The 25,929-nt window shown below is 42.3% G+C and overlaps 1 protein-coding gene across 2 annotated transcripts in view; it reads left to right on the plus strand.

Moving 5' to 3' along the window:
• The first annotated feature begins 23,113 nt into the window (after positions 1 to 23,113).
• Positions 23,114 to 25,929, plus strand: part of Vwc2 (von Willebrand factor C domain containing 2) — a 115,218-nt gene continuing 112,402 nt past the window's right edge. For both annotated transcript variants that reach the window (XR_016535405.1, XM_090332322.1), the window contains exon 1: positions 23,114 to 23,879. Coding sequence is in view for 1 of the 2 variants with exons in the window: in XM_090332322.1 (XP_090188448.1) it covers positions 23,184 to 23,879 (696 nt within the window). In the remaining variant the exon portion in view is untranslated. The remainder of the gene's footprint in view (positions 23,880 to 25,929) is intronic.

Consider the following 25,929-nt stretch of genomic DNA (forward strand, 5'->3'; position numbering starts at 1 on the left):
TTTTAGTAATTATCTGGTTATTTTCTGTTCAGAAAATGTAACTACTTTCTGTCCTATGTCAGCTATGTCCTAATTGTAAAACCTATCCACTTGCTAACATGGGGACATCTACACATTTTCAAAGGTCAGAGCTTGCTGGTTTTACAGTCTTTTTTTCTCCATATATTTTTATTGTAGTTAATAGAAGGGTTACATTATATTCACCAGACAGAAGGTGCATTACTTCACAAACATTGATATACTTTCTCATGCCTTGGTCCCCATTTCCTTCCCCCCATCCTCACCCCTCATCTTGTTTCCCCCCCCTTCCTTGAAATAGGATACTATTTCAAATAACCTATTGTGCATATATACATATATCAAATAACAAGGTGAAATACTGTAACAATATGAGATAACCAAGGGACAGAAAAAGAGATGAGAGATAACATAGTACATTAAGGACAATAATCACTAACTATATGGCTTTTGTTTCTATATATTGGAGGTCTTTTCATTTAGCGTCATACTATATGGCCTTATGTATCTAGGTTTTGTTCTACTGTAAATCTATGCTAGGAGAGGCCAAGGTTTCTACAGATTATGACAAATGAGGGAAACCATTGAGCCTGGCTTACTTCATTTAATATGATTTTTTCTAAGTCTTACCATTTCCTTAAAAATGGAGCAATGTCATTCTTTCTGACAGCAGCATAGAATTCCATTGTGTATAAATACCACATCTTGTTGATCCACTCTTCAATTGAGGGGCATCTGGGTTGGTTCCATATCTTCACTATGTTAAATAGTGCTTCAATGAACATCGTTGTCCTAATAGATTTAGTATGTCCTTGTTTCTGGACGATTGGGTAAGTGCCAAGTAGTGGAATTTCTGGGCCATAGGGGATCTCCATGTTTAGTCTTTTGAGGCAAGTCAATTAATATAATTCAACACATCAACAGAAGCAAGGACAAGAATCACATGATTGTCTCAATAGATGCAGAAAAGGCATTTGACAAGATCCAACACCCCTTTATGCTAAAAGCTCTGGAGAAACTAGGAATCCATGAAACATTCCTCAGTGTAATAAAGGTTGTATATGACAAACCCACAGCTAGCATTATACTTAATGGTGAAAAGCTAAAGCCATTTCCTCTAAAATCAGGAATGAGACAAGAATGCCCACTCTCTCTACTCTCTTTAACATAGTATTAGAATTCCTAGCCAGAGCAATAAGGCAAGAGGCAAGCATAAAGGGGATCCAAATAGAGAAAGAGGAAGTGAAACTTTCCCTCTTTGCAGATGACATGATTCTGTATTTAAAGAACCCTATAGACTCCACTCCCAAGCTGCTTGAGCTGATTTAAAACTTTGGAAAGGTAGCAGGGTATAAAATTAACCCTCAAAAATCAACCATCTTCGTATATGCCAACAATGAGCGGAATGAGTTAACAATGAGGAAAGTAACTCCTTTTGCAATAGCCTCAAAGAAAATAAAGTACCTAGGAATTAACTTAACTAAGAATGTAAAGGACCTTTCCAATGAAAACTTCAAAACCCTGAAAAAGGAAATTAAAGCAAAACTGAGAAAATGGGAAAAACCTCCCATGCTCCTGGATTGGAAGAATCAACATCATGAAAATGACAATCTTGTCAAGGGCTATCTACAAATTCAATGCAATACCCATCAATATCCCAATGTCATTGTTTAAAGAAATAGAAGAGGCAATCCAAAATTTCATATGGAATAATAAAAGACCCCGTATAGCAAAAGCACTTCTTAGCAGAAACAACAGCGCAGGAGGAATTTCAATACCAAACTTTAGACTCTATTGCAGAGCTAGAGTGACCAAAACAGCTTGGTACTGGCACAAGAACAGGCCTGAAAACCAATGGAATAGAACTGAGGACCCAGATATTAACCCACAGACCTATGGCCACCTAAGGGAACCAAAAGAATAGAATAGAAGAAAGACAGCCTCTTCAACAAGTGGTGCTGGTTAAGCACCTGCAGAAAACTAAAGTTGAATCCTTCTTTGTCACCCTGCACCAGGATTGACTCCAAATGGTTTTACAGTGTTAAATGTGGTATGATTATATCTTGTTGTTTTTAATGTATTTATTGGTGAAATGGAGACCTAAGATCTCTGCAGAACTTCATGTCAAGACTTCAGGTTCTTAAAAGGTAATGCTGAGAAGAGAAATGAAATGTTTTCAAATTCACAGCAACACTGCCCTCCTGGCCCCAGCTTCTGAGTATCCATGGCTTTTCTTCCATCACCATAGGGAAGTAGCTCCAGGTACCTTAGAAACACATGGATGCTAGTTATTGGGAAGTTTCCATTCTTTTCTTCACTGCAGTCATGGTATTTTGTTGTCTCTTTTCCTTTCTTTGTCTTTTCTGCAATCTTAAGAAATATTGACTCCTTGAGTAATACAAAACTCAGTCAGCAAACACAAAAACAAAGTTACACTATTTATTAGAAAAAAATCACAATACATTGGATTGCATCTTTCCAGGCTTGTATTTGATTCATGTAAATATTGTGCATGCACAAAATGGACAAATTTTCTAATATGCCTATATAAAATATAGACTATATCTTACAGTATGTCATTTTATATTTTAGCAATCTGCTCTTTTTTCCTCTTAGAACACAGGCTTCAATGTGAGAAAAATTAACATTATTGTCTTAAATTATCTCTGCTTTGAGTTTTGTACAACTTGCTCAAAGCTTTTTAGGCAGAGAATAGAGAAGAAACATTATCAGTAAGACAATTTTGAGTACATAAGATTACCAAATACTTCAGGAGATTGTATGGGCAAGAATTAATTTCACCGAAACCATTTAGAGGGAGTCCTGTGTGTGAGTGTGACCAACTTGTGGCTCTGTGAAGGAAATAAAGATGAATCATGGGTAGGCTCGGCCCTCATGGGGCCTCCTACACAAGAGGAAACTAGCTCCAATCCTCCAACAAGCATTTCCTTAGTCAGCTACTTAAGAAGCAAAAAAGAATACTAAGATGGCCTAAAGCAAGTACACAGAAAATATTATCTGTCACCTTGTCACTCCAAATAGAGTGACAAGGAGGCTTCATGGAAATGGTGTCAGTTTTTGAATGCTTCACAATAAGTCATGGGTTCAGCATTGAGTAGAAAAGCCCATATAGAAAACAATTTTTTTAAATATCTAGAGGGTCGGGAGTTTGGCTTAGTGGTAGAGTGATTGCCTAGTATGCGTGAGGACTTGAGTTCAATTCCTCAGTACCACATACATAGAAAAAAGGCAGAAATGGTGCTATGGCTCAAATGGTAGAGCTTTAGCCTCAAGAAAGCCCAAGAACAACGCTCAGGCCCTGAGTTCAAGCCCCAGGACTGGAAAAAACAAAAAAAAACCTAAACCGACCAAGAGAAAAGCAATACAAAATCTGCAAAACAGCTGAGAGGCTGGGAATTCCTGAGACAGGCACCAGTTTCAGCCTCACACGAGAGTTGGAGGTACTGCATACAAAGATGTCTAGGTTGTAAAACACAGGACTGAATCTTGCTCCTCAAACATTCAGAAAATAAAGAATACTGCAACCAAATAAAAGATGGTGGACAGGCATTCCACGTAGCCAAATCCAAACTTCCCAAGAGAGTTTCATCAGGGGAATAAAGAATCAAATCTTGTGTGATTGAGAAAATACATGCATGATATCACATTATTTTCAAAACTACGGTTATTGCTTTTGTTGGCTTTTTTTCTTTCTTTTGTGCTATGGGAGGGGTTGAACTCAGTACCTCACACTCGCCTTTGGATAATTTTTTCACTCAAGGCTAGTGCTTTACTATTTGAGATGCATCTACACTTCCAGGGCTTTTGGTTTGTTTGTTTGTTTTTGCTATTTAGTTAGAGATAGGAGTCTCACAGAGTTTTTTGCTTTAGCTGTCTTTGAACCATGATCCAAAGATCATAGCCACATAAGTACCTAGGATTATGGGCATGAACTGACAACACCTAACTCCCACCATTATTTTTTATGATGACAAGATCTGAACTCAGGGCCTTGTAGTTGGTTGGCTTGCTTTCTCAGCTGGCAGAACACTTGATCCATGCCTCTTGCTGTCCTTTTTGCTAATTATTTTGGAGATGGCATCTTGTGAGCTTTTCATTTTTTTGTTTTTTCCTTTTAACATTTTTTCTCTCACTTTTTTTTCTTTTTTAAATTACATTTGATAGCAGGGGTAACATATAGAGGAGTTACAGTTACATTTGTCAGATAGTGGGTAAATTACTTCTTGAACATTGATACCTCTTCTTATGGGATTTTTTTTCACTTTCCCTAGCTAACTTTAAACTGGTATCCTACAGATCTCAGTCTTTTGAGTAGCCAAAACAAAGCATTGGAGCACAGTAACAACCACCAATTTGAAGCAGACATTACTACTTCTATTTTTTGAATACCAAAAACTGAGATTCAGGGGCCTCAAACTTGTCCTGTGATTATAGAGTCGTATAGCAGGACCTGTTGTAAAATCAGGGGAATTTGATTTGAAAGACTTACACCTTCAATACCCCTCACCCTGAAAAGGATTACATGGAGACAGAGCCCTGAACAAACGTTTAAATGAAAAGCACGCCCCGAGTTTGTTGAAATAAGCAAGAAATGATGAAGGGAAGAGAGGCACAGAAAAATGATTTGACTGACTGACACAAAATACTAATTGATATTCTTCTCAGCTATACTACTTAGAAGGCAAACCCTACTGTGTCAATACTGACAAGAAAGAGTAAATATCCACTTCTACCTTTCACTGGCAAAGATTTTCAGCCCTTGACTATGTAAGATCAAGGATCACCAGAGTTCAGAAAGAATGGAATTCTGCCTACTTCACAGGTTTTGTTCTGAGGAAAACTGTGCCTCTGCAAATATGAGCTCCAAGACACAGTGGAGAAAGAAAGTAGGAAGACTGGGTTCGTAGCAGAATCCTGAGTGCATTAGCATGTATTTCTCATTCTAACATTCCTGAGTGTCTTGGCCTAACTCCCCCTGAAAGCTCCTCAGTGAATGATAGGATCCAACAGCGTCGCTGGCATTGCCCATATATATCACAATGAGATCTATTACAAGGTCCTTCCTCCCTTCAAGAGCTGTATGTGTGCTTGGAAGAACCATCTCTGAAGGCTGGAAGATATTCACAGCAAGGGAGGACAAGAAGCTCCTTTCTACATAAATGACAGGTACATAAATATTTATTTAGTGAATTGGGGATCAACTGAAGAAATATCTTTGCTTTTCCCTCCTCAAAGCAGTATTACTGGAAGTTTCGAAATCATTTGGATAGAAAAAAATTTAAATAGAAGTCAGGGCATCCTGCTAATCAAGACATTCACATTTTAAACTCCATCTGGGGCCCTGAGAGGGACCCTTTTGTAATGTTAATACTTTTTTTTAATGGTACTGAGAATTGCACCCAGGGGCTCAGGACTGCTAGGCAAACACTTTACAACAGAGCTATAGCCCCTGCATACATTCACGTTGGAAACAGGCTTTTAATTTCTGCCACGTAGCTCTTCAACCTCCATAATGGTTTGACTCATTTTCTCCTGATGGACTTTCCCAAAACCAAGAAATATATCCAGCAACCTGTCACATAAAGACATTGATTCATTCTATGAACTGAATTACTAGAAAAATTTTCTACCTATCAATCAACCATAAGACCACAGACTCCTAGTTTGACCTTACCAGTCCTGTTTATCATCACAGTGAAGATCTTGTACTTGGCAATTCATCTCCAAATGAGAGGAAATCAGATCTCTAGCTTGCTAAAATAGCCTAAACCTAGTTCCAGTGTCTCCCTGCCTTAGGTCAATCCTCAGCTATAGATGGATACCACCAAGATAAGCCTTGCCTATCTTGTCATGAATAGTAAAAACAGCTCTTCTGAGTGACTAAAGTCAACAATTGGCTGGGCTCAATCTGTATGTAGGACAAGAGGAGGATGATAAATAGAAGGATGAAGATTATGCGTATCCTTCCAAAAGCAAGAAGATCAGTGCAACACAGATCCTCAGAATTGCAGATTAAGTGCAAATGGAGGGATAGGGTTAATACATAAAATATATTTTATAAACTATTATAAAAAGCTTTTTCCTACAAATACAACCATGGTTTTTGTATGCTTGTTTGTTTGTTTTGTGTGTCATGGTGCTTGAACTCTGGGCCTGGGTGCTGTCCCTGAGCTCTTTAGCACAAGGCTACCACCTTACCCCTTGAGCCACAACCCCACTTCCCATTTCCTAGCAGTTAATTGGAGATAAGATTATCACATTCTTTAGTGCCCAGACTGGTTTTGTACTGTGATCCTCAGATCTCAGCCTCCTGAGTAGCTAGGATTACAGGTGTGAGCCACCAAACCCAGCATGTTTAATATTCGAGTATGAGATGCTTAGCCAATTGTCTTACACACACACACACACACACACACACACACACACACACACACACACACCTACCTTTCTTATACTTATATCCGACAAAAGAAGTACATTAAACTGCAAAAGAACCAAGCATCCCTGAATCGTAACTCAAACTCAGGAGACAGAGATTGGGAGAACCACACTTGAAAGCCCTATCTCAAATATATCCCAAGGAAAAAGGACTTTTGGATGTGACACATATAGTATAGCACCTGTCCAGCAAGTGAAAAATCACTAGTTAAAACCCCAGTATGAAAAATAAAAAGTAAAAGAGACTCTCTTGGTGGTCACATTATTAGTGACTATTTGTTATATGTTGTTATAATTTTTGAAATTATATGATCCTTAAATGAACAAATTTTATGAGTATTTTTGATGGCACTGGGGTTTGAATTAAGGGTCTTCCAAAGCATGTTTGCTTTGCTGACACATTTTTTGCTTGAACCACATCTCTATCCCTAAACTTTTCTGGTTATTTTGGAAATGTAATCTCATAGATTTTTCTGCCCAGGCTGGCTTCAAACTACAATTCTCCAGATCTCAACTTCCAGATCAGTCACAAGAGTGACTGGTACCTAGCATATATTATGTTTTGTATAATATTCTCTTTTGTGGGAGTTTTAATATCCACAAGAAAAATGTATCCTTTCCCTCAAGGAAACAATAATATAATAAAAGATACTTTGATTCCATGAATTATTACAGTTATTTTCTTGATGTCTAGAACCCAGGATCATAGAGTGATTCATTAACTCCTCTATAATAAAACCTTTCTCCACAAAGCTCTGCTTACATTTAAAAGTAGGTATTATTGCTTTTTGATTTAGAGAAAAGGGAAAGCTGTCATCATAATGTCTCACAGAAAGTCTTTGCATGAAAACAGTCAGCTTCATGCAATGGAAATAGGGTTGTCAGCATAGCAAGGGAAAGTGCAGAATGCCCCATTAAATTTGAATTACTAGCAAACAATCGACAGCATTTTTTTTAATACTGCTACATCCCATGCAGCATCTTATGTACTTTATCTGGCAGCCCCAAAAGGAAAGAATGCAGAATAATGAACATGGGAACATGCTTTGCGGCTCAGAAAACTGCCATAGCATTCAGGACTCAGACTTCAGTTTTTTGGGATCTCATGGAGAGGGCAGACACTTGATTATAGTCCTGAAAAGGGATGCTTACATTTTTCACTCCCTAAAGGTTATAATCAATCAAAACATTTTCCCCACAGGGGACCTGAGGAATTAGGAACATCTATTTTGAGATCTTCATATCGATTGTAAGATTTTTCTAAAGTTTCTTCTTCTTGGGGAATATAAGGCCAGGTCCCCTTTGGTTAGCATTGGGTACAATGTGAAAAATAAAAGCAATCTCATTTGATCAATTGAAAAAGAAATGACCCAGAAAAATGTTCCAAATTCATTCAAAGGGTGTGGATGCAAAAAGAAAATGAAATTCCAGAAGAGAAGTCCACCATGAATGAGTCAGGGCTGACCACCTTCTCAGCCATCTGAGATGGGGGCTGACAGGAAGGAGCCTGTGTCCACCAGAGAGAGCCAGGAGTAGACTAGGCTGTCATACCACAGATCAATGCATGGGCAGGGAGGTCAGCCTCCTACAAAGAATAGGTAACCCTGTTGCCCTGGGTTTTCTGGAGGTAGAAAAAGTCCAGATGGGTTGGGCTGTAGAATGCAAACATCAGCAGAAATGAATAATGCAATCTGAATCTCATACCCAGAGCTGTACATTTTGGAGACCTCCAAATCCACAGCACAGCAGACTTGAGATCTCGAAGGGGTAGAGAGGGGATCTGGAAGGGGTAGAGAGGACACACGTCTTCAATCCCAACATCCCAGAGTCCTACAAAGTATAGAGGTCTGAGATCATTAGCAAATCATTTGAAGTGACAAGAGATCCAAGTTAGACAGGGGCAAGTTAGACGAGTGATCCAGGCAGACTTGATCGGCTCTGTGTATGTGGCGTGTGTGTTTGTGTGTGTGTGTGTGTATGTGTGTGTGTGTGTATGCACATGCATAACAGAGAGAGAGAGAGAGAGAGAGAGAGAGAGAGAGAGAGAGAGAGAGAGAGAGAGAGAGAGAGAGAAATGCTTTTCAAATATTTTAACTACTGTTGCTTTTAGGCCAGTGACTAGGGGAGCCCATCACAGTAAGGAGTATGAGATAAAGCAGTTCAGATCACAACTGAGAAGGGTTGTGAGATATGGAAACAAAAGAAGAGGGATTGGATCCCATGACCCCCCTCAAAGCCACTCCCCTCAGTCCTCCCAAATGTTCCAACTCTCTTCAGGTTTCTACCACCTCCCAATAACACAAACGTGGGGACTGAGGACAACACAGGGACATTTAGGGGAGCTTTTAGATCAAGCTACAGTGCAACCCTAACTACTAGCAGAAGAGTATATCTTTTTCCTTATCTCTATCTACCTACCTAAATGCGCGCGCACACACACACACACACACACACACACACACACACACACAGATGATGGGTAAGAATGGATAAGAGAAATATCCATTAGTAGAAACAAACTGAGACTCAGATTTCAGAATCAGTAGCTATAGGCTTCAAAGTGACTATAACAGCATGTTCTTTTCCAGTTTATAAGAAACCCTAGGTAAAGGCAACATATTTCTGAAGACATAGGAAACTAAAATGACACACTAGAACCAATGCATGGAGCATCTGAAATAAAAATCCACTGCGTAGCATTACCAGAAAATTAAACATTGGACAATGAGAGGGATATGTCAGGAGAGGTCATGGAAATAGACCTGTTGCCTGAAAACAATATGTCTTAAGATACTCAGAAGCTGGCCAAGGTGGGACACACCTGTAATTCTAGCAGCTCAAGAAGCAAAGATCAGGAGCCTGAGCAAAATGTTTATGAGACACCATGTCGACCAGTGAAAAGCAGGAGGCAATGTTATTTGCCTTTCATCCCAGCCATGTGGGGAGAGGACATAGAAGCATCACCATCCAGACAAGACCCTACTAGTAAAATGCTGAAAGCAAAAGGAGCTGATCATTATACAAGTGATAGCATGCCTACCTACCAAATGTAAGGCCCTGAGTTCAAACGTGGTTTCAATGAAACAAAAGAAAACAAACAAAACAAGAATACAGTCTCAATGACCTAAGACCAGTGTCAAACATTCTGACATACATCATATAAAATACTGAAGACCAATATCTCTCATAAAAACACATATATAGAAAGATTAATTTAATATTAACAAACATCATGGGATAGTAAAGGTTTTCCCAAGTTGCAATGTAATGATCAACATTCAACACGAAGTCAATCTAATTCATATGCTAAAAAAAACTATATCATCAGATTAATAGTTGCAGAAAATAAACACACCTATTTAACACCTATTCATCAAAAAAAAACCCACTCGGCAAAGAATAAACAGAAATAAATTTCTTAGATCTAATAAAGAACAGTCACATAAAATCTAGCCAATGTAATATTTAATCATCAAGTTTGAATGCTTTCTATGTGTAGAAGTAAAGCTACTTCTTTTCTACCCTATTAAATTGGAAGCCAGTAAAGAATACAATATTCAGCAAAAATTTGAAGGAAAATTAAAGAGAATGTGAAACTCAACTGTCTTCTTTAAAATTCCTTAAGGAATATACATAACAATTATTACAACTAATAAAGCTGTTAAGTGAAGTAAGCCAGAACCAAAGAAACATAGACTCCATGGTTTCTCTCATTTGTAATATCTAGAATTTTCCTAGCAAACGAGCATAATAGCTCAACAGCTATGTGACCATATAAGATGAACACCAAGCAAAATGAACACCAAAATATGGAAACAAGAGGTTTTTCTTTGTGGTTGTTGTTTGTAATGTACTATGTGAAGTTGTTTCTTTTTTTCTTCTTTCTTTTTTTTTTTTGGTAGGTCATGGGGCTTGAACTTGGCCTGGGCATTGTCCCAGGCTACTGCCCTACCCTTGAGCCAAGCCCCACTTCCCGTTTTCTAGAGGTTAATTGGAGATAAGAGTCTCAGGTCCTTTTGTGCCCTGGCTGTGTTTTTTCTTCTTTTTTACCCTTGTGGTTTATTCCCTGTTGTCACTGCATGTGAATTTGGTACCTGGTATATTGTATATATATTTATTTGAAATAGGGGAGGAAAAGGGAACAACAGAATGATGAGACAAAGGACAAAGAGTAAACCATTGTAGCAGCAATACTCACAAGACAATATGTTGAAATCAACTTGACAACTTGGGGTGGGGGAAGGAAAATGACTGGGGAGAGGAAAAAATAGAAGAAAAACATGGGAGGGAGTAACAATGTTTGAGAAGAAACGTATGCACTACCTTATATATTACTGTAACATCACCCTGACAACAAAATTAAATTTTAAAAAACTGTGTTTAGATTATAGGGTATAAGATTAATAAACCAACCCAACCTCATTACTATATAACATCAATTAATAATTGGGAACTTTCAAGCTATCATTTTTAATAGCACCTAAGAACAAAAACTTGTTTGAAACAAGCAAATTTTGTGTTACCAAAATTAGCACAGAAATAAAAAGTAAAGAGAGATGCAATGTTCATGGATTAGAGTCAATATTATTCAAATGAGATTCCTCCTTTAGTGAATCTGCAAAATTGACACTATTTCTGAAAAAAATGACGTATAGATTTAACTACTCATGGAAATTCAAGAGGTAGAAAAGCTAACACAGTTCTTAAAAGGTTATAAGATTAACATTACCTGACTTCAAATTTTACCATAGAACTAGTTAACTAGGTATCATAGATGTTGACATAAGGTTGTATCTTTCTCTGGAATGAGAGAAATCCAGAAAAGAAACACACTGAATGAAATTGATAGAATTTCCATAAATTCTGAAGGGGAACTCATAAGAATACTTGATGTTAGAAAACCAGAAGATATTTATGTGGAAAATATAAATAAAATTTGACCATTAAATCTGGTAGTACCTAGTGTTTAGGTTTCAAATTGATCATACACCTAAACTTAAAAGGTAAACCAAGAAACACAAAGAAGAAAGACAGAAAAGACTGTTCCCAACCTCAGAAGAAGCAACAATATTTTAGAAAAGATTTTTTTTAATTTCCAATTAGGAAAACATGCATTTGTATTCTAATTGGATTGCTCTTTTGTGTTTAATTCTCGAGATTTTTGTATGGCCTGGATATTTGCCATCTGTTGAATGAAGAACACTGCTTTTTTTGTGGCTTGTCTCTTGTTTCTGGTTATTGGTATCTTTTTCTTTACAGTAACTTAAAATTTACTGCAGGACAACTTGCCATTGCTTTTTTATTTATTTTACTTTTATCTATCTGTTTACTTATTTATTTGTTGTGCTGATAATGGGCTTGATTCGCGGCCAGAGTATTGCTTCTTAGTTTTTTTTCTCAAGGCTGTCCCTCTACCACTTGAGCTACATTCTACCACCCTAGCATGTTACCATTTTCAGTTTTGTGGTAGACAATTGAAGATATCAGTCCTGTGGAGTTTCCTGCCCTGGCTAGCTTTGAACCATGATCCCTCATCCTAGCCTCTTGCATAGCTAGGTCTACAAACATGAGCCACCAAGACTCAGCTTCATTTGTCATGTTTGCTTTCCCTTAGCTTTTTTTTTTTTTTTGCCAGTCCTGGGCTTGAACTTGGGCCTGAGCACTGTCCTTGGGCTTTTTCCTCAAGGCTGGCACTCTGCCACTTGAGCCACAACACTATTTCTATGTATGTGGTACCGAGGAATCGAACTTGGGTCTTTGTGCATGCTAGGCAAGCATTCTACCACTAGGCCAAATTCCTGGTCTCCCTTAGCATTTTAACCTAAGGTTTATGCATGAGATTCAGCTCCACTTCTGGCTTTTTGATAATTAATCAAAGATAAGAGTTTGATGGAGTTTGCTTCCCCAGAAGGCTTTGAACTGTGATCCTTAGACCTCATTCTCCTGAGTAGTTAGGATTACAAGTGTCAGCTACTGGCACCACACGAACTAGCATTAATTTTTATTTTTATTTTTTTTTTGCCACTCCTGGGATTTGAACTCAGGGCCTGAGCACTATCCTTGGTCTTTTCTCATGGCTAGTGCTCTACCACTTAAGCCACAGCACCACTTCTGGCTTTTCTATGTATGTGGTACTAAGGAATCAACTTTAGCACTGACACAGCAATTCCACTTCTCAGAGAGAATTTAACCATACAATTGCTTGTGGAAAAAGTGCTCGATCAGATGTAATTTTCATAGTCAAAATGTAGAAATCACCCAAATATCAATTAGTATGTAAAAAGGAAAAACAAATGTTGAGGGCCATCAAATAGACACTAGATAATTCCACAGAAGTGCTATACTGATGAACCTCAAAAACATTATACCAAGAAAAAGCAGACACAAGAGGCACCCTATGTGATTCATTCATCCCTTCATAGGAAGTCTGAATAAAAAGTGGGCTTGGTGGGAGTTGATCTGGGGAAGGTAAGCTGGTCTTGACAAAAAGAAAAATAGGAAATTTCTTCAAGTGTAATAGTGTATACTTTTATTGTTGGGTTGGTTACATATATATGAACATTCGTCAAAAAACATTTAGTCAACTATCTTTGTTAAATGGTAACAATGACTTAAAGATAAAAAATAAAGTTATTTTGAAAATCTGGCAATAAACAACTACAAATTTGATTACATTGGTGCTTTCCTAATAAAGTTATTTTAAATGAGATGAGCATATTTTAGCTCCTCAGAGGACCACCTTATGTGAGTTTATTTTCCACCATTCAAAAATGTTCATTATTATGTTGATATGACATTTGGTACCATTTTAATGGTGGCAGACTCCATAAGAAACAGCAGTAAGTCTTCATAAAGTTGTATTTGTATTAAGTAGTGGCCAGTAAGCCCTGCTAATGAAGCACTGAAGAAGTTTAAACAGAGAAAAATGTTGGTAAATCCAAGCCCCCACTGGGCACACATCCTCTGCCAGTGGTAAGCTCAGAGGAACCAGGGTAATTAGAAATGTGGGTTTCCCATGCTGGGAGAAGCCTGAAGGCCAGGACTGTGGGGAGACTGCCTCCCTCTGACTACATACACTAGTCTGACTGGTTCCATTGCATGGTTTTATAGTTTATTTTTATATCTTGTCTGCAAATTTATTTTTTATAATTGTCTAAGAGCCAAGTACCCCAGGATGTGTAATGTTTTATGTCTGCATATGCATAAGTAAAAGTACAATAAAACGAAAATAAGTCATCATGTATGTGAACAGTATTCTACCCTATGTGAATTCATGCTTCTAAAAGAAAGGCATTTCTCCCTCCATTATTCAAAGCTAGAAAATGCTTGGTTTTTTTTAATGGTGTTAAAACTGGAAAAGATTCTGAAATCTTGATTGGATGATGGAGCTGCTAGAAAAATAATAATTGTGGCTGACTTGGCAGTGACCACTTTTTCAGCAACTCAAGACCAGTACTTCATCTAACCATACACAGGCAAATGTGATAGATGGCACAAGGAAAATTCTCCCATAGGAGAAAGCAGAAGATTAATTTGTGGATGACATTAAAAATAGGTCCCGTGCTTATCTACAGTGTCTTTGTTATGGTGGGATTTTGATTTTGGTAGTTAGGTTTGGTGACCACAACTGGAATTAGGATATAGTAGAATTTGGTTAATGGACTTAATGTATCATTTGATTCTTCTGGCATTTAAATAGGCAAGTGACAGAAAGTCCAATTCAAATCAGCATGAGGTAGGAAGGGTAGAAAGTAAAGTTGGTGAAGAGACATATAATAATTGGCAACTGCAAAGAACAAGAGTCAGAGATTTCTTTAAGTCTTGGAAAGACCTCAGATAACATGATCAGGATCGATTTATCTTCTTCTCTGGTCTGGATTTCCTCTGTCCTATCTTCTCTTCTTTCTACTATAAACTACTACTTGTGGTGTCCTTAGCTGATCAAAGCCTGAGTTTTTCTAGGATTCAGGACTAGGAAAGAGAAAAGGAAATTCATTTTCTGATGGGTCAAGGAAAAGTCCTAGTGCTGACTCTCATCATCTCAATGGGAACTATTTGACAAATCTCTGCAAGAGTGAAGTCGAACACAATTATATGCCACCAAAGCAATGTCTTGACAGATGACAGGTCCTGTGCACAATGGTAGTCCCACAAGACTAGAATAGAGTGGAATACCTGCTATCCTAGCTATTCAGGAGGCTGAGAGATCATTATAGTCATGGTTCCAATACCAGCACAGATAGAAAAATCTACGACCCTATATCCAATTAACGAGCAAAATGCCAGACAGGAAGTATGATTCAACTGGTAGAATAGAAGCCGTTAACAAGAATACTAAGTGCAAGTGAAAGAGGCCCTGAGTTTAAGTTGTGGTACCAGCAGGTACACAGAGAGAGAGAGAGAGAGAGAGAGAGAGAGAGAGAGAGAGAGAGGAGAGAGAGAGAGAGAGAGAGAGAGAGAGAGAGAGAGAGAGAGAGAGGGAGGGAGGGAGGGAGGGAGGGAGGGAGGGAGGGGAGGGAGGGAGGGAGGGAGGGAGGGAGAGAGAGAGAGAGAGAGAGAGAGAGAGAGAGAGAGAGAGAGAGAGAGAGGGAGGGAGGGAGGGAGAGAGAGAGGGAGAGAGAGAGAGAGAGAGAGAGAGAGAGATTATCATAAAAAAATCATATTGCTCACCAAACATACCCCTGAAGGTGAAGTCAAGAAGAGAAGAAACTACAGAAGAAAAAAAAGTAAAAACCAAGATATTCATAAAGAGTGCGTTAGTAGAAGGTTTTACAGACAACAAGAGCTCCTGAAAACCTTTTAAAGCATGGTCTTGAAGGTATTTATTAAAGAATGTGTAGAGCATTATCTCTTACAAGTAAATATGTATTGCAAAGGCAAACATCAAGCCCAGATCCTCCAGGAATAGGTCTATGGAAGGAGGTCTTCAGCAGGCATGTAGAGGAAGCCATTTTTCAGATCACTGTCCCTGAAATCTTGCAGGAACTGTGGAGGTAGAAAACAATACTGATGTTTGGGCCTGAGATAGATCTAGGCTATTATGTGTGTTTGTCTTATTAAGTATGTGTGTATTAGGGGGGAAACATTTGAAAAGTTTAAGAACTTAAAAAAAAAAACAAAGAAAGAAGTGTATAGCATTTTTTATATTTTTTAAAAGAAAATATATTTGTAAGGCTAGTCTTGAATTTTTCAGCCTTCCATGTTCAGGATTAAAAGTACACACCTCTTTGTGCAACAGAGTTTGTTAAAGCTAAGTGTCATCACCAACCATTGAGCCTAAGTTCCTTTGAGTCTGGCTTACTTCACTTAATATGATTTTTTCTAAGTCTTTCCATTTCCTAACAAATGGGGCAATGGAGTGAAGTGGAATCTTAGAGTTGTTTTGGTTTGCATGTCTTTTAAGACCAGAGATGTTGAGCATTTCTTCATGTGTCTATAGGCCAATTTTGTTTCTTCTTCAGAGAATACTCTCTTTAAGTCTTTGGCCCATCTTTTAATGGGATGGTTGTTTCTTTGGAGATTAGTTTTGGGGTAATTCAATTTTTTGAGCTGCAGATATATTTTAGATATGAGGCCTTTATCCATTCTGTGGTTGGTGAAGATCTTCTCCCATTCTGTAGGCTTCCTAATTAATTTACTACCTCTAGCCCTTTTTTACTTTAATTATTTTTAGAGTCTTGAATTCTTTGTCTGGAATAACCTCAGGGCCATGATCCTTGCATCTCTTCTTATTGAGCAGTTTTCGCTACACATATACAGCACTACTCCTGGATTGTTTGTTGAGATGGAGAGGGGTTGTATCTCATTAAGGTTTTTTTTGGGGGGGGTTGTCTTTGTTTTATTTTCCTGGCTGACCTCAAACTGCTTTCATCTCAATATCCACCTTTTGAGGAGCTGGGATCAAGTTCATGAACTATAAATCACTCTACCATAATTATTTTCAAAACAATTTTACCCCACCAAATACTAATTTAGTCACTCAATTAGGAAATGGTTTTATCACATGTTAATGGTAGATGTGTAAAAAAAAAAAAAACCCTTCTAAGAATCAAGCCTTTGCAACTGATTTTAGAAGAATATCTCTCTGGATCCTCCATTTGGTGATCTGAGCAGATGCTGCTGACTCTTGCTATCCTAGCAGAAGGGATGAGTCCCCGAGGTACATTGTAATCAACCAGCCTGGGCAGCAGCATGGCCCAGAGGACAGAAATTCTCAACCCCAGACATGCATCAAAAGGGTAAGCAATCACAGAACTGTGGCTCCTGCACTGGTTGTCTGCACCAGAACTGATCTTTAATTAGTGGCTCCTTTAACTACCAGGCCTGCCTGTATATACCCATAAAAATGCATAAAGATGCCACGTGAGTAGTGACAGTGGCTTCTCCTACTCATTATGGTGACTTCCTAATCAGCTTTCTTCCTGAACCACTATACTCACACACACTCACACACACTCACACACACTCATTCGCACACATACCTATATGTTTGTATATATGTATGTATGTATGAATCCAGCTGACTCTGATTTACAGGTAGAAGTGGCTTATATTCCCTCATGGACTTGACAAAGGACATTTACATTTCCCTCGTTGGTTGGTCCAAGTCCAGAACTCCTCAGATTGAATGTGGCTTTATCAAAGGTGTAAACTAAATTGAAAGTGCCTCATATTCATCTGTGCCCAGGATTGAGCAATCAGCAAGATAGAGTGAGGTGCTGCTATATGTGCTGCTGGCCAGGCGGCACCTCTAGATAGAGACATGCAGTCCCCGAGGCCCTGTTTCTCCTCTCAAACATCTCAGAAACTCCTCACCCATCATGACAGGCATACTTGCAGCATGCCAGGCCTCTCCACTGACACTCCTCTGCGAGCTCACCTCTGTGTCCCCCAGCAGCTAATTTCTTGACAATATTTATCTCTTGCCAAGAAAATGCACCATGTGCCTCCCCATCGTCCCCTACCCAGATCTGCTTTCCAGAATTCATACGGCATTGTTTCTCAGCCATCATTTTCAGCCACCTTACATTTATTTCAAAGTTTATTACCCAGCATCTCCCTTTTTACAAGCCACAAACACCTGCTGCCCTACAAGTCTATCCTTTCTGCATCCTTCTCTGAGCTCTCCTGAGCTTCCTTCCATCTCTCCTGCTTCACTTGTAAATTTGATTCTCTGGCCTACTACCCACCCCTACAGCATCTTATCTAGTTTCACCCTCCATGATGAGCCTGAACCCTTGGTTCCTCCTCTTCAGGTGTTGTTTCCCATCACGCTATCCTCTCTCCACCAGGCATCTTTTCTTTGTGTCTCCTATTCATTGGCAGCATAATCTGAACTCCTGTTAAGGGAAGGCATGAAGGTGAAGACATAGAAATGACACTAAGAAGGGTAGGTCTTGGGAACCCATCTCTAAGCATCCTCTCTAGGGCCACCATTGCTTCTCAGGACTCTCATGAATGTAAGTGCCAGGAGCCAAAGCTGTATAGTGTCTGCTGAATAGAGAAGCTAGGGAAAGCCAGATTAATTAAGTATAGTGAGTAATTAACACCAGAGGGTGCATCTAAACAGCAGCTGAACTGGGTAGGAACTCAGTTTAACTCTGTTAAAGTGGTTCTTTCCGTTAGCTGTGTTATTAGTCTTATCAACTCTCTTCAAAGTCCTTTCCTTCCCTTCTTTCTTCCACCTATCCTTCCTTCCTTCTATCCATCTCCCCTTCCTTCCTCTCTTCTACTTCCCTCCTCCCCTCCCTTCCTTCTATCCTCCTCTTTCTTTCTCTTCCTCCCTTCCTCCCTTCATGTGGTCCTGTGAGAACCCCTGTTCTAAGGACGAAAAGAATAAATCATGGCTCCAGCCTTTTAATAAGATACTGTTTTAAAGTTAAGAACAGATACCCCAGAGCTATGAAGACGGAGAGGTTATAAGGCCTATGACTGAAATGTAAACCATGCTCTCCTGAAAAAGAACTAAGATTGCTTGTCCCTAAGGGAACAGGAAAAGGGATTGACATTTCAAGGTGAAGCTGCATCCTTCTTGGAAACCATTTGATTTGCCATGTGCTTAGGTCTAGCCAGGAACTCAAGCACACACCCTTAGCTCGTCTGCAAGATAATTGTACTTGAGTTGACTGTTTGGTGGAGAAACACTATGTATTAGAATGGAGGTATGATGGCAGAATTGTATCATATTCCAAGAATACATTGGGATTCCTATCTATTTGGGAATTCTTTCTTGTTATGTTTGTTGTTGCTATTGTTGATTTTATTATAGGGTAGTACTGGGGGGTTGAACTCGAAGCTTTGTGCTTGCTGTGAAGGCAATCTATCTCGAGCTATTTCTTCAGCCTTTTTACTTTCCTTAGGTTTGAGGTCTGGCTTCCTTTGTAGGCACACATCTGGTCAATAATTGTCTTATTTTAATCATTGCCATTTTTGATGGAATGACAGGTGTATGCTACTGTGCCCGGTTATGAGTTAGGATAAAGATCTCCTGAAGGTTTATGCCTCTACTAGCCTTGAACCACAAATCCTCTCAGGTAGCTAGGATTTTGGAATTAGCCACCAACGCCCAGCTCTTTTTTTCCTTTTGGAGACAAGACAACAACCAAAGCCCTGTAACACTGATAGACTTGTTCAGTCTTGTAAAAATCAGTCCCTACGGGAATCTGGATGAGACTCATGTCATTTAATTCTCTTTGAGAACTTTTCCTGCTGCTGCTCTTTACTCTACAGTGTGAAAGACAAATAAGAAAGTAGAAGAGGAAAAGAAAAGAGAGAGGGGAAGGAAAAAAGATAGAACCAAGGAACAGAGGGAGGAAGTAGATAGGAATGTGATTGCATTGGCCATCAATGAATCATATACATCCTTCCAACACTAGCAAGTCCTCTATATTTGATTGTTACTGGGCTAATTTTGGGGTTATCCGTAGGTTATCCTCTTTTTCACAAAGGACAGAAGCCTTTGTGAAATGGCATTTCCCTTCATCTTGTCTGCTCTATCACACCATCGCTGGGAATATCTGACAGATGAACTTAGTTGGGACCCATGGTGGAATCATTCACCCTTAGTTTATCAGTCCTCTTTTTGCAAACATAAATATCTCCTTCTTGGATCTGTATTATAATCAGGAGACAGGGTAAAACCACAAGTCCCCTTCTGACTCAAAGGAGCCAGTAACTGAGGGGAGATCAATGAAAACATATCCCTCTTTCCCCAACTAGACCCTTAAGCAATTTTTTAGCTAGACTCACCTACACCATTATAGGTTACTTCATCTTTTCAGGCTTCTCCCTGATAACCAAAGGAGGAAAGAATATTTACTGGTAAAACAGAGCACACAGGAGATGCAATAACTGACTCAAAGTTAGCTAATCAATAAAATGAAAGGCAAAGGTTACCCTGATTTTATTTTAAAAAGCAAACAAACATATGATAATATCACAAATTATTTTGCTGAGACCCAGACCCAAATTCTATAGGACCATGCCCACCCACGCTCATTGCAACTGTGAAGGATGTAGAATTTGTATGAGACCTGTATAAAGACACAGATGCTATAGCTGATAGCAGTGTGCCCAAGGTACTAGGAAAGCAAGCAGGTGGGGGCAGGTGAAGCCAACAGAAGGTGGTCTTTCTCTTTTCTTGGGGGATACAGAAAAGAAAGACAGATGCTACCAAGGCCCAGGGCCCATAGAAACTGGGACACAGAAGCCCTCTCTCCAACACTGTTTAGAATTAGTTTGTTTGCATGTATGGTGTGTGTGTGTGTGTGTGTGTGTGTGTGTGTGTGTGTGTGCAAAAACAAAGAAAAAAATCTGCAGGGCAGAAAAGGGGGAAGCCCCTTCTTTATGACACTTCATTTATACCTAAGTTGATGGGTCAAAAAAAATCATTTGTGGTCTGGGAGTTTAGCCTAGTAGTAGAGTGCTTGCATGTATCACATACATAGAAAAAAAAAAGCAGAAGTGGCACTATGGCTCAAGTGGTAGAGCTCTATCCTTGAGAGAGCCCAAGGACAATGCTCAGGTCCTGAGTTCAAGCCCTCGGACTTACAAAACAAATATCATTTGTCCCAAACCCCATCCAACACTCCCAGCAGACTGAAAAGTTATCTGTGCTTTCTCCCTCATCTTCTGAGATTTTAAAATATAGTTATGGATTATGCCTTTGCTTGGAGAAGTGCATCTTTAAGAACATTTCATTTCAGAGGTGAATTTGAATAGATACCACTTTATCTTCAGAAACAAGCAAATTACATCATCAAAATCAAATTAGAAATACAAAACCAGACCACCGAGACCCAAGCTTAACAGTTGGCATTCTAGCAAATTATTTTTCTATAAGATTTAAGATTGTGGTAGGTGAGAGAGAATGCCACATGCTGTTTGGAATTATATAAGTTTCTAACTTTTCTATGTCTCTATTATGGGATTTCTGGTTGTAAAAAGGGGAGATAAACATAGGCTAAACCAGCCTTTTGATTCTAAACTGACAGGTTTTCTTTACATTTGTTTTTCACTGTAGTAAAAGCAAGCTGTCCCCAGAGAAAAGTCCAGAAGGGAGGCAGATTCGCGAGAAAGAAATTAAAGGAAAGAAAAGGGCAAAAATGAAAGGTCCAGTAGAGTGGCCAGGCAGGCTAATGGCAGCAGGGCAGGGCTGGCCGACTGCACCTGGAGCCAGGGAGCTGGGCGGGCTGCCAGGAGTGCGACTGACAGGTGGGCTGAGAGGCGGGAAGGATGTGTGTGGTGGGTGGGAGATGGGAGGCTGGAGACTGCGTCCCCTAAGCTGAGCAGGGACAGCCCCAGAGGAGGAAGCGGAGTGCAAGTCAACCAAGAGGCAGCTGCGATCAGAGGCGGGAGGCCAGAGGCAGATGTGGGCTCCTTGCCAGCCTGCACACTACTGGGCTGCGGCTTTGCCAGCCGGACGCACTCTGTGCTCCTCCTCTCTCTCCAAGGCTCGGCTGCTGCCCAGACATCCCTGCTGCTTGGTCTGGACACATCCTGAGTCCTCTCGCCAAGAAGAGCGAGACGGGACTCAGACTGGCCCCCAAGGCGTCCTTCGTGGCTGAGACGCAGGGACAACACCCGGAGATGGGCAGCGGAGCAACGCGTGGGCACTGATGCAAGTTGGAGCCAGATTACAGGCTGCCACCTTGGGATGAGCCAGCCTGGGCAGACGCCCTAGCCGGGTGCACGAGCCAGTGTTCTCCGTGGTCCGCTCTGCGTGGGTCTCCTACTGGCCAGAGAATGGACACTGGAGCCCTGGGGCGGCGCCCGGCGCGAGCCCTGCGTCCGGGCCGCGTCCTGCGCTCATGTATGTAGGCAAGGCGGCTGGGCTTCGGGGAGGAGGGTGCACGTTGGCTGTCCATGTCGCGCGCTCGAGTGGGGACGTCCCCCAGCCCGCATCATTCCACTGCGGGGGGCCATAGGGAAGCCCCTTGCCTCCAGCCCAAGTTTGTCAATAGGGGCGATTCTCCTGAGACTGATTGGCCGAACCCAGACAGGAGGGAGCACTGGACAGGCGGAACTGGAGTCCTCATCCAGAGAGTAGGGGGGGCAGAGATGGGGACAGATGCCCGCAGAGCCTTTGAATGGACGCCTGGGGAGCTGGGAGGTGGGGGGAGCCTGGCGCTGAGAGGCTGTGTCCAGACGCCTAGTGGTGTCTGAGACTGTAGGCTCATTTGAGCGGCAGAAACTTTGGGGTCTGGAAAGACTGCCAGGCATGTTTTTAGTGATATAAGGGGTCGCTGCCTCCTGCACTCCCCGCGCTCCCTGGAGACCCCACACTATGGCCCCCTCAATGCTGTCCAAGATTATTCTGCTTCTTCGTCGCCAAGACCCCTCTTAGGTAAAAGCAAGTCCAGGACTAAGCGCGATGGCTGGCCACCGGGCTGCAGTCCGGTCTCCCAGTGGCCCCGCGGAGGGCCCGGCGCCTAGGGCGGGGGGAGGAGCAAAGTCTCCAGAAAGGCCTGACCCCGCCATCCTGGGAGGGGCTGGGGGTTCCTTCCGGGCAGCGGGCCAGAGAAGGGAAAGGGCGTGGGTTCTCCGCAGTGGAGGCATCTAAGAAGTTACAAATGACTCACCCGGACTTAGGAGAACCCTTGCTATCTGCTAGCACAAATCCGGTGCCGAGCAGGAAGGGTTTTGCTTTGGTCTCTTTTACAATCTGTCTCTTCAACTCCACTGCGGAATTCGGCATTCTGTAACCTTAGGGAAATAAGGCCAGGACCTAGTGAGGGACAGCCCGGGTACCTGAATTTAAAGGATTTCGGGGCGAGCTTGCCAGCAGGGGCACAGGCCCGGCTCACCGCATTCGCCTGGCTGGCTGGCCTTTAGTGACCCTCTCCCACATGGGTGGTGACTGCAGGAGCCCCCCGCGATCCGTGTTTTACTTGGCTTTCCTTTGCAGTGTCTTCCACCCCACTGCGTGAGGTCCAGGGCCCTCGCCTGGGCCCCGCCACCGGGCAGGCTGCCCCCAACCCCTAGGCGTCCAGTTCGTTTATCCAGGGCGATGTCGGTGCTGGAGTCCGGGCGGCGCCAGGCCGGGTGGGGGCCGCGAGGGGCCTGGGCGCACGCGGGCCGCGGGGCTCAGTTGTGCCGCTGTTCTCTCCGCAGGGACGGCGGCTCCCGGCTGGCCGTGGCGCGCCCCCGGGCTGTGAATACGACTCGCCCCTCGTCCGCGCTCCCCGCCGGCCGGGACGTGGTAGGGGATGCCCAGCTCCGCTGCGATGGCAGTTGGCGCGCTCTCCCGTTCCTTCTTGGTCACCTGCTGCCTGATGGTGGCTCTGTGCAGTCCGAGCATCCCGCTGGAGAAGCTCGCCCAGGCACCGGAGCAGCCTGGCCAGGAGAAGCGCGAGCACGCCTCGCGGGACGGCCCGGGGCGGGTGAGCGAGCTCGGGCGCGCCGCGAGGGACGAGGGCGCCGGCGCCCGGGACTGGAAGAGCAAGAGCAGCCGTGCGTTCGGCAGCCGGGACGCGTGGAGCAAGCAGAAGCAGGCCTGGGCTGCCCAGGGCGGGGGCGCCAAGGCCGGGGACTTGCAGGCACGGCCTCGTGGGGACACCCCGCAGGAGGAAGCCCTGGCGGCAGCCGCCCAGGACGCGATCGGCCCAGACCTCGTCCCCACACCCGAGCTGCCAGAGGAGTATGTGTATCCAGACTACCGCGGGAAGGGCTGCGTGGACGAAAGTGGCTTCGTGTATGCGATCGGGGAGAAGTTCGCGCCGGGCCCTTCGGCCTGCCCGTGCATGTGTACCGAGGAGGGCCCGCTGTGCGCGCAGCCCGAGTGCCCGCGCCTGCACCCGCGCTGCATCCACGTCGACACTAGCCAGTGCTGCCCGCAGTGCAAGGAGAGGAAAAACTACTGCGAGTTCCGGGGCAAGACCTACCAGACTTTGGAGGAGTTCGTGGTAAGATGAGAACTCGCGTCTGCCTGGCGAGTTTACACCTTCCAGGATGACAGCGGCTTGGGTTCTGTGGGTTAGGGTTCGTGTCCTCCCCTTCCCTTCCCCCGCTTTGAAAAGGAGACCAGTCTGGTTCTCCCAGGGGCGGGGGAGTGCTTAGCTCTAGTCCTTTCACACCATTCCCCTCTTCTTTAGGTGCCTGGGGCAGTCCTTCCTACCTTTGGGTTCCTAATTCATTACAAAGGGGTTTGAACAGGCCCCCAGGGCAATGTAGAGAAAGGTTTCTAGTGACTGCTGGTACTTTGAACATGAATTTAGTGCTCTTAATCTGCAAGTGTTTCCGCTGCCTTCAGTCTGTTTTCAAAAAGCAGCGTAACAGCCTGGCATGGTGGCTCACCCCTGTAATCCTAGGAGACTGAGATCTGAGGATCCGGGTTCTGACACTAAAGAACCAAAGTCTCACTAGAAAACTGAAAGTGGGACTGTTGCTCAAGCAGTAGGGCAAATAGCCTTGAGCTGAAGAGCTCAGGGACAGTGTCCAGGCCCAGAGTTCAAGCCCCATGACTGACACAAACAAAATCATATATTGTTAACTATATTGTTAACTTGCTGGGGGTAGGGAGAGTCTATTCTTTAGCTATTGACTCTTTAAGGGAAATAACCCATAAACAACAGAGTTCCCTAGATCACATGTTTGGCCTGGGCAAAATGTTTCAGCTCATTAAGTGCTAAAACACAGTAGAAGACAAAATTAGAGGTTCAATTTATGGTTAAAAATTCACTTCAGATGAATAGTGCTCATATGTATACATCAATAATTTCCCTGAGTTTCTCTGTACAGAGCTCCAGGCGATGTTTTTCAAATCCCCTCATTAAGTTTAACCTCATACCATCTGGGAGATAGGTTATCTTCTCTCTGTGTCTCTCTGTGTGTCTCTGTCAGTCTGTCTGTGTGTCTCTGTGTGTGTGTGTCTCTGTCTCTCTCTGTCTCTGTCTCTTTGTCTGTCACTCTCTGTGTCTCTGTCTCCCCCCCCCACCAGGGGTCTGGGTGCTGTCCCTGTGCTTGCACAAGAACAGTGCTATACCACTTGAGCCATAACGCCACTTCCAGGTTTGTTCTGCTTTATTTTTCATTATTTTGGTGGAGGGGGGGCATTATTTGGGGGTAAGAATCATCTCACAGACTTTCCTGCCAGGGCTGGCTCTCAATGTGACTCTCAGTTCTCAGCCTCTTAAGAGCTGAGAGTCCTATCAGGATTTATTTATCTCCATTTCTTGAAAAATGGGAAATTGAGGCACAAAATGTTTTAATAACTTGGTAAAGGCAAGGAAGCTAGTAGGAAGCAGATGCATGTGTAACACTATGCAATTCCACTTTATAGTTTGTGCTTTGAACCCCAACAGCCACTTGAACTAAATGTCCATCCCTGTGCCAGGCATGGGTTTGCCTGAGGGTGCTAGCCTCTGGTAAAATCTTCTATGGAGCCAGAGACCTCAAGACTGCAAGGTTCAGCGGGTGTCAGAAATATTTTTTCTTGCCTGTAGAGGGCGTCCTGGAACGTGCTGTTTCTAAGGTGGCGTTTGGAAGGAAGTTGCCTTATTTTGGAATCTCTTGTGAGTTCAGATTCCTGGGTTCAGGATGCAAATGGCATACTAATGAGTTGTAGCAATCAATTACTCTATGCAAGAGAAATGCAAATCAGGAAGGACTGTCTACTGATCAAGTAAAAAAAAAAAGTGTGGCCAGACAGAGCTCTGAGATTTTCAGTCAGAAAAGGTTGGTTGGGTTCTCTCCAGGTGTGTGGTTTCAAGATAGGACATGTCCTCTCTGGGCTCTTTTTCTCTGTGAGTGAGGAACTAACTTATCTCAGGGTATATAGTCAAATGTACTTAATTATTCAGCCTTAGACAGCTAAGGTTGTTGTTGCGAATCTCATAAGAACCAATCCCAGGTGATACTTTAACCCGTAAACCCCATAAAAAATGACTCCCTAAAAATGCCTCCTGTCTATAGGGGACTGGCAAATGTCTCTCCAGATGTTTCTGGTATCTAGTA

Source organism: Megascapheus bottae, chromosome 5 (genome assembly GCF_031878675.1).
Source record: "Megascapheus bottae isolate mThoBot1 chromosome 5, mThoBot2.hap1, whole genome shotgun sequence".
NCBI classification, from domain to species: domain Eukaryota; kingdom Metazoa; phylum Chordata; class Mammalia; order Rodentia; family Geomyidae; genus Megascapheus; species Megascapheus bottae.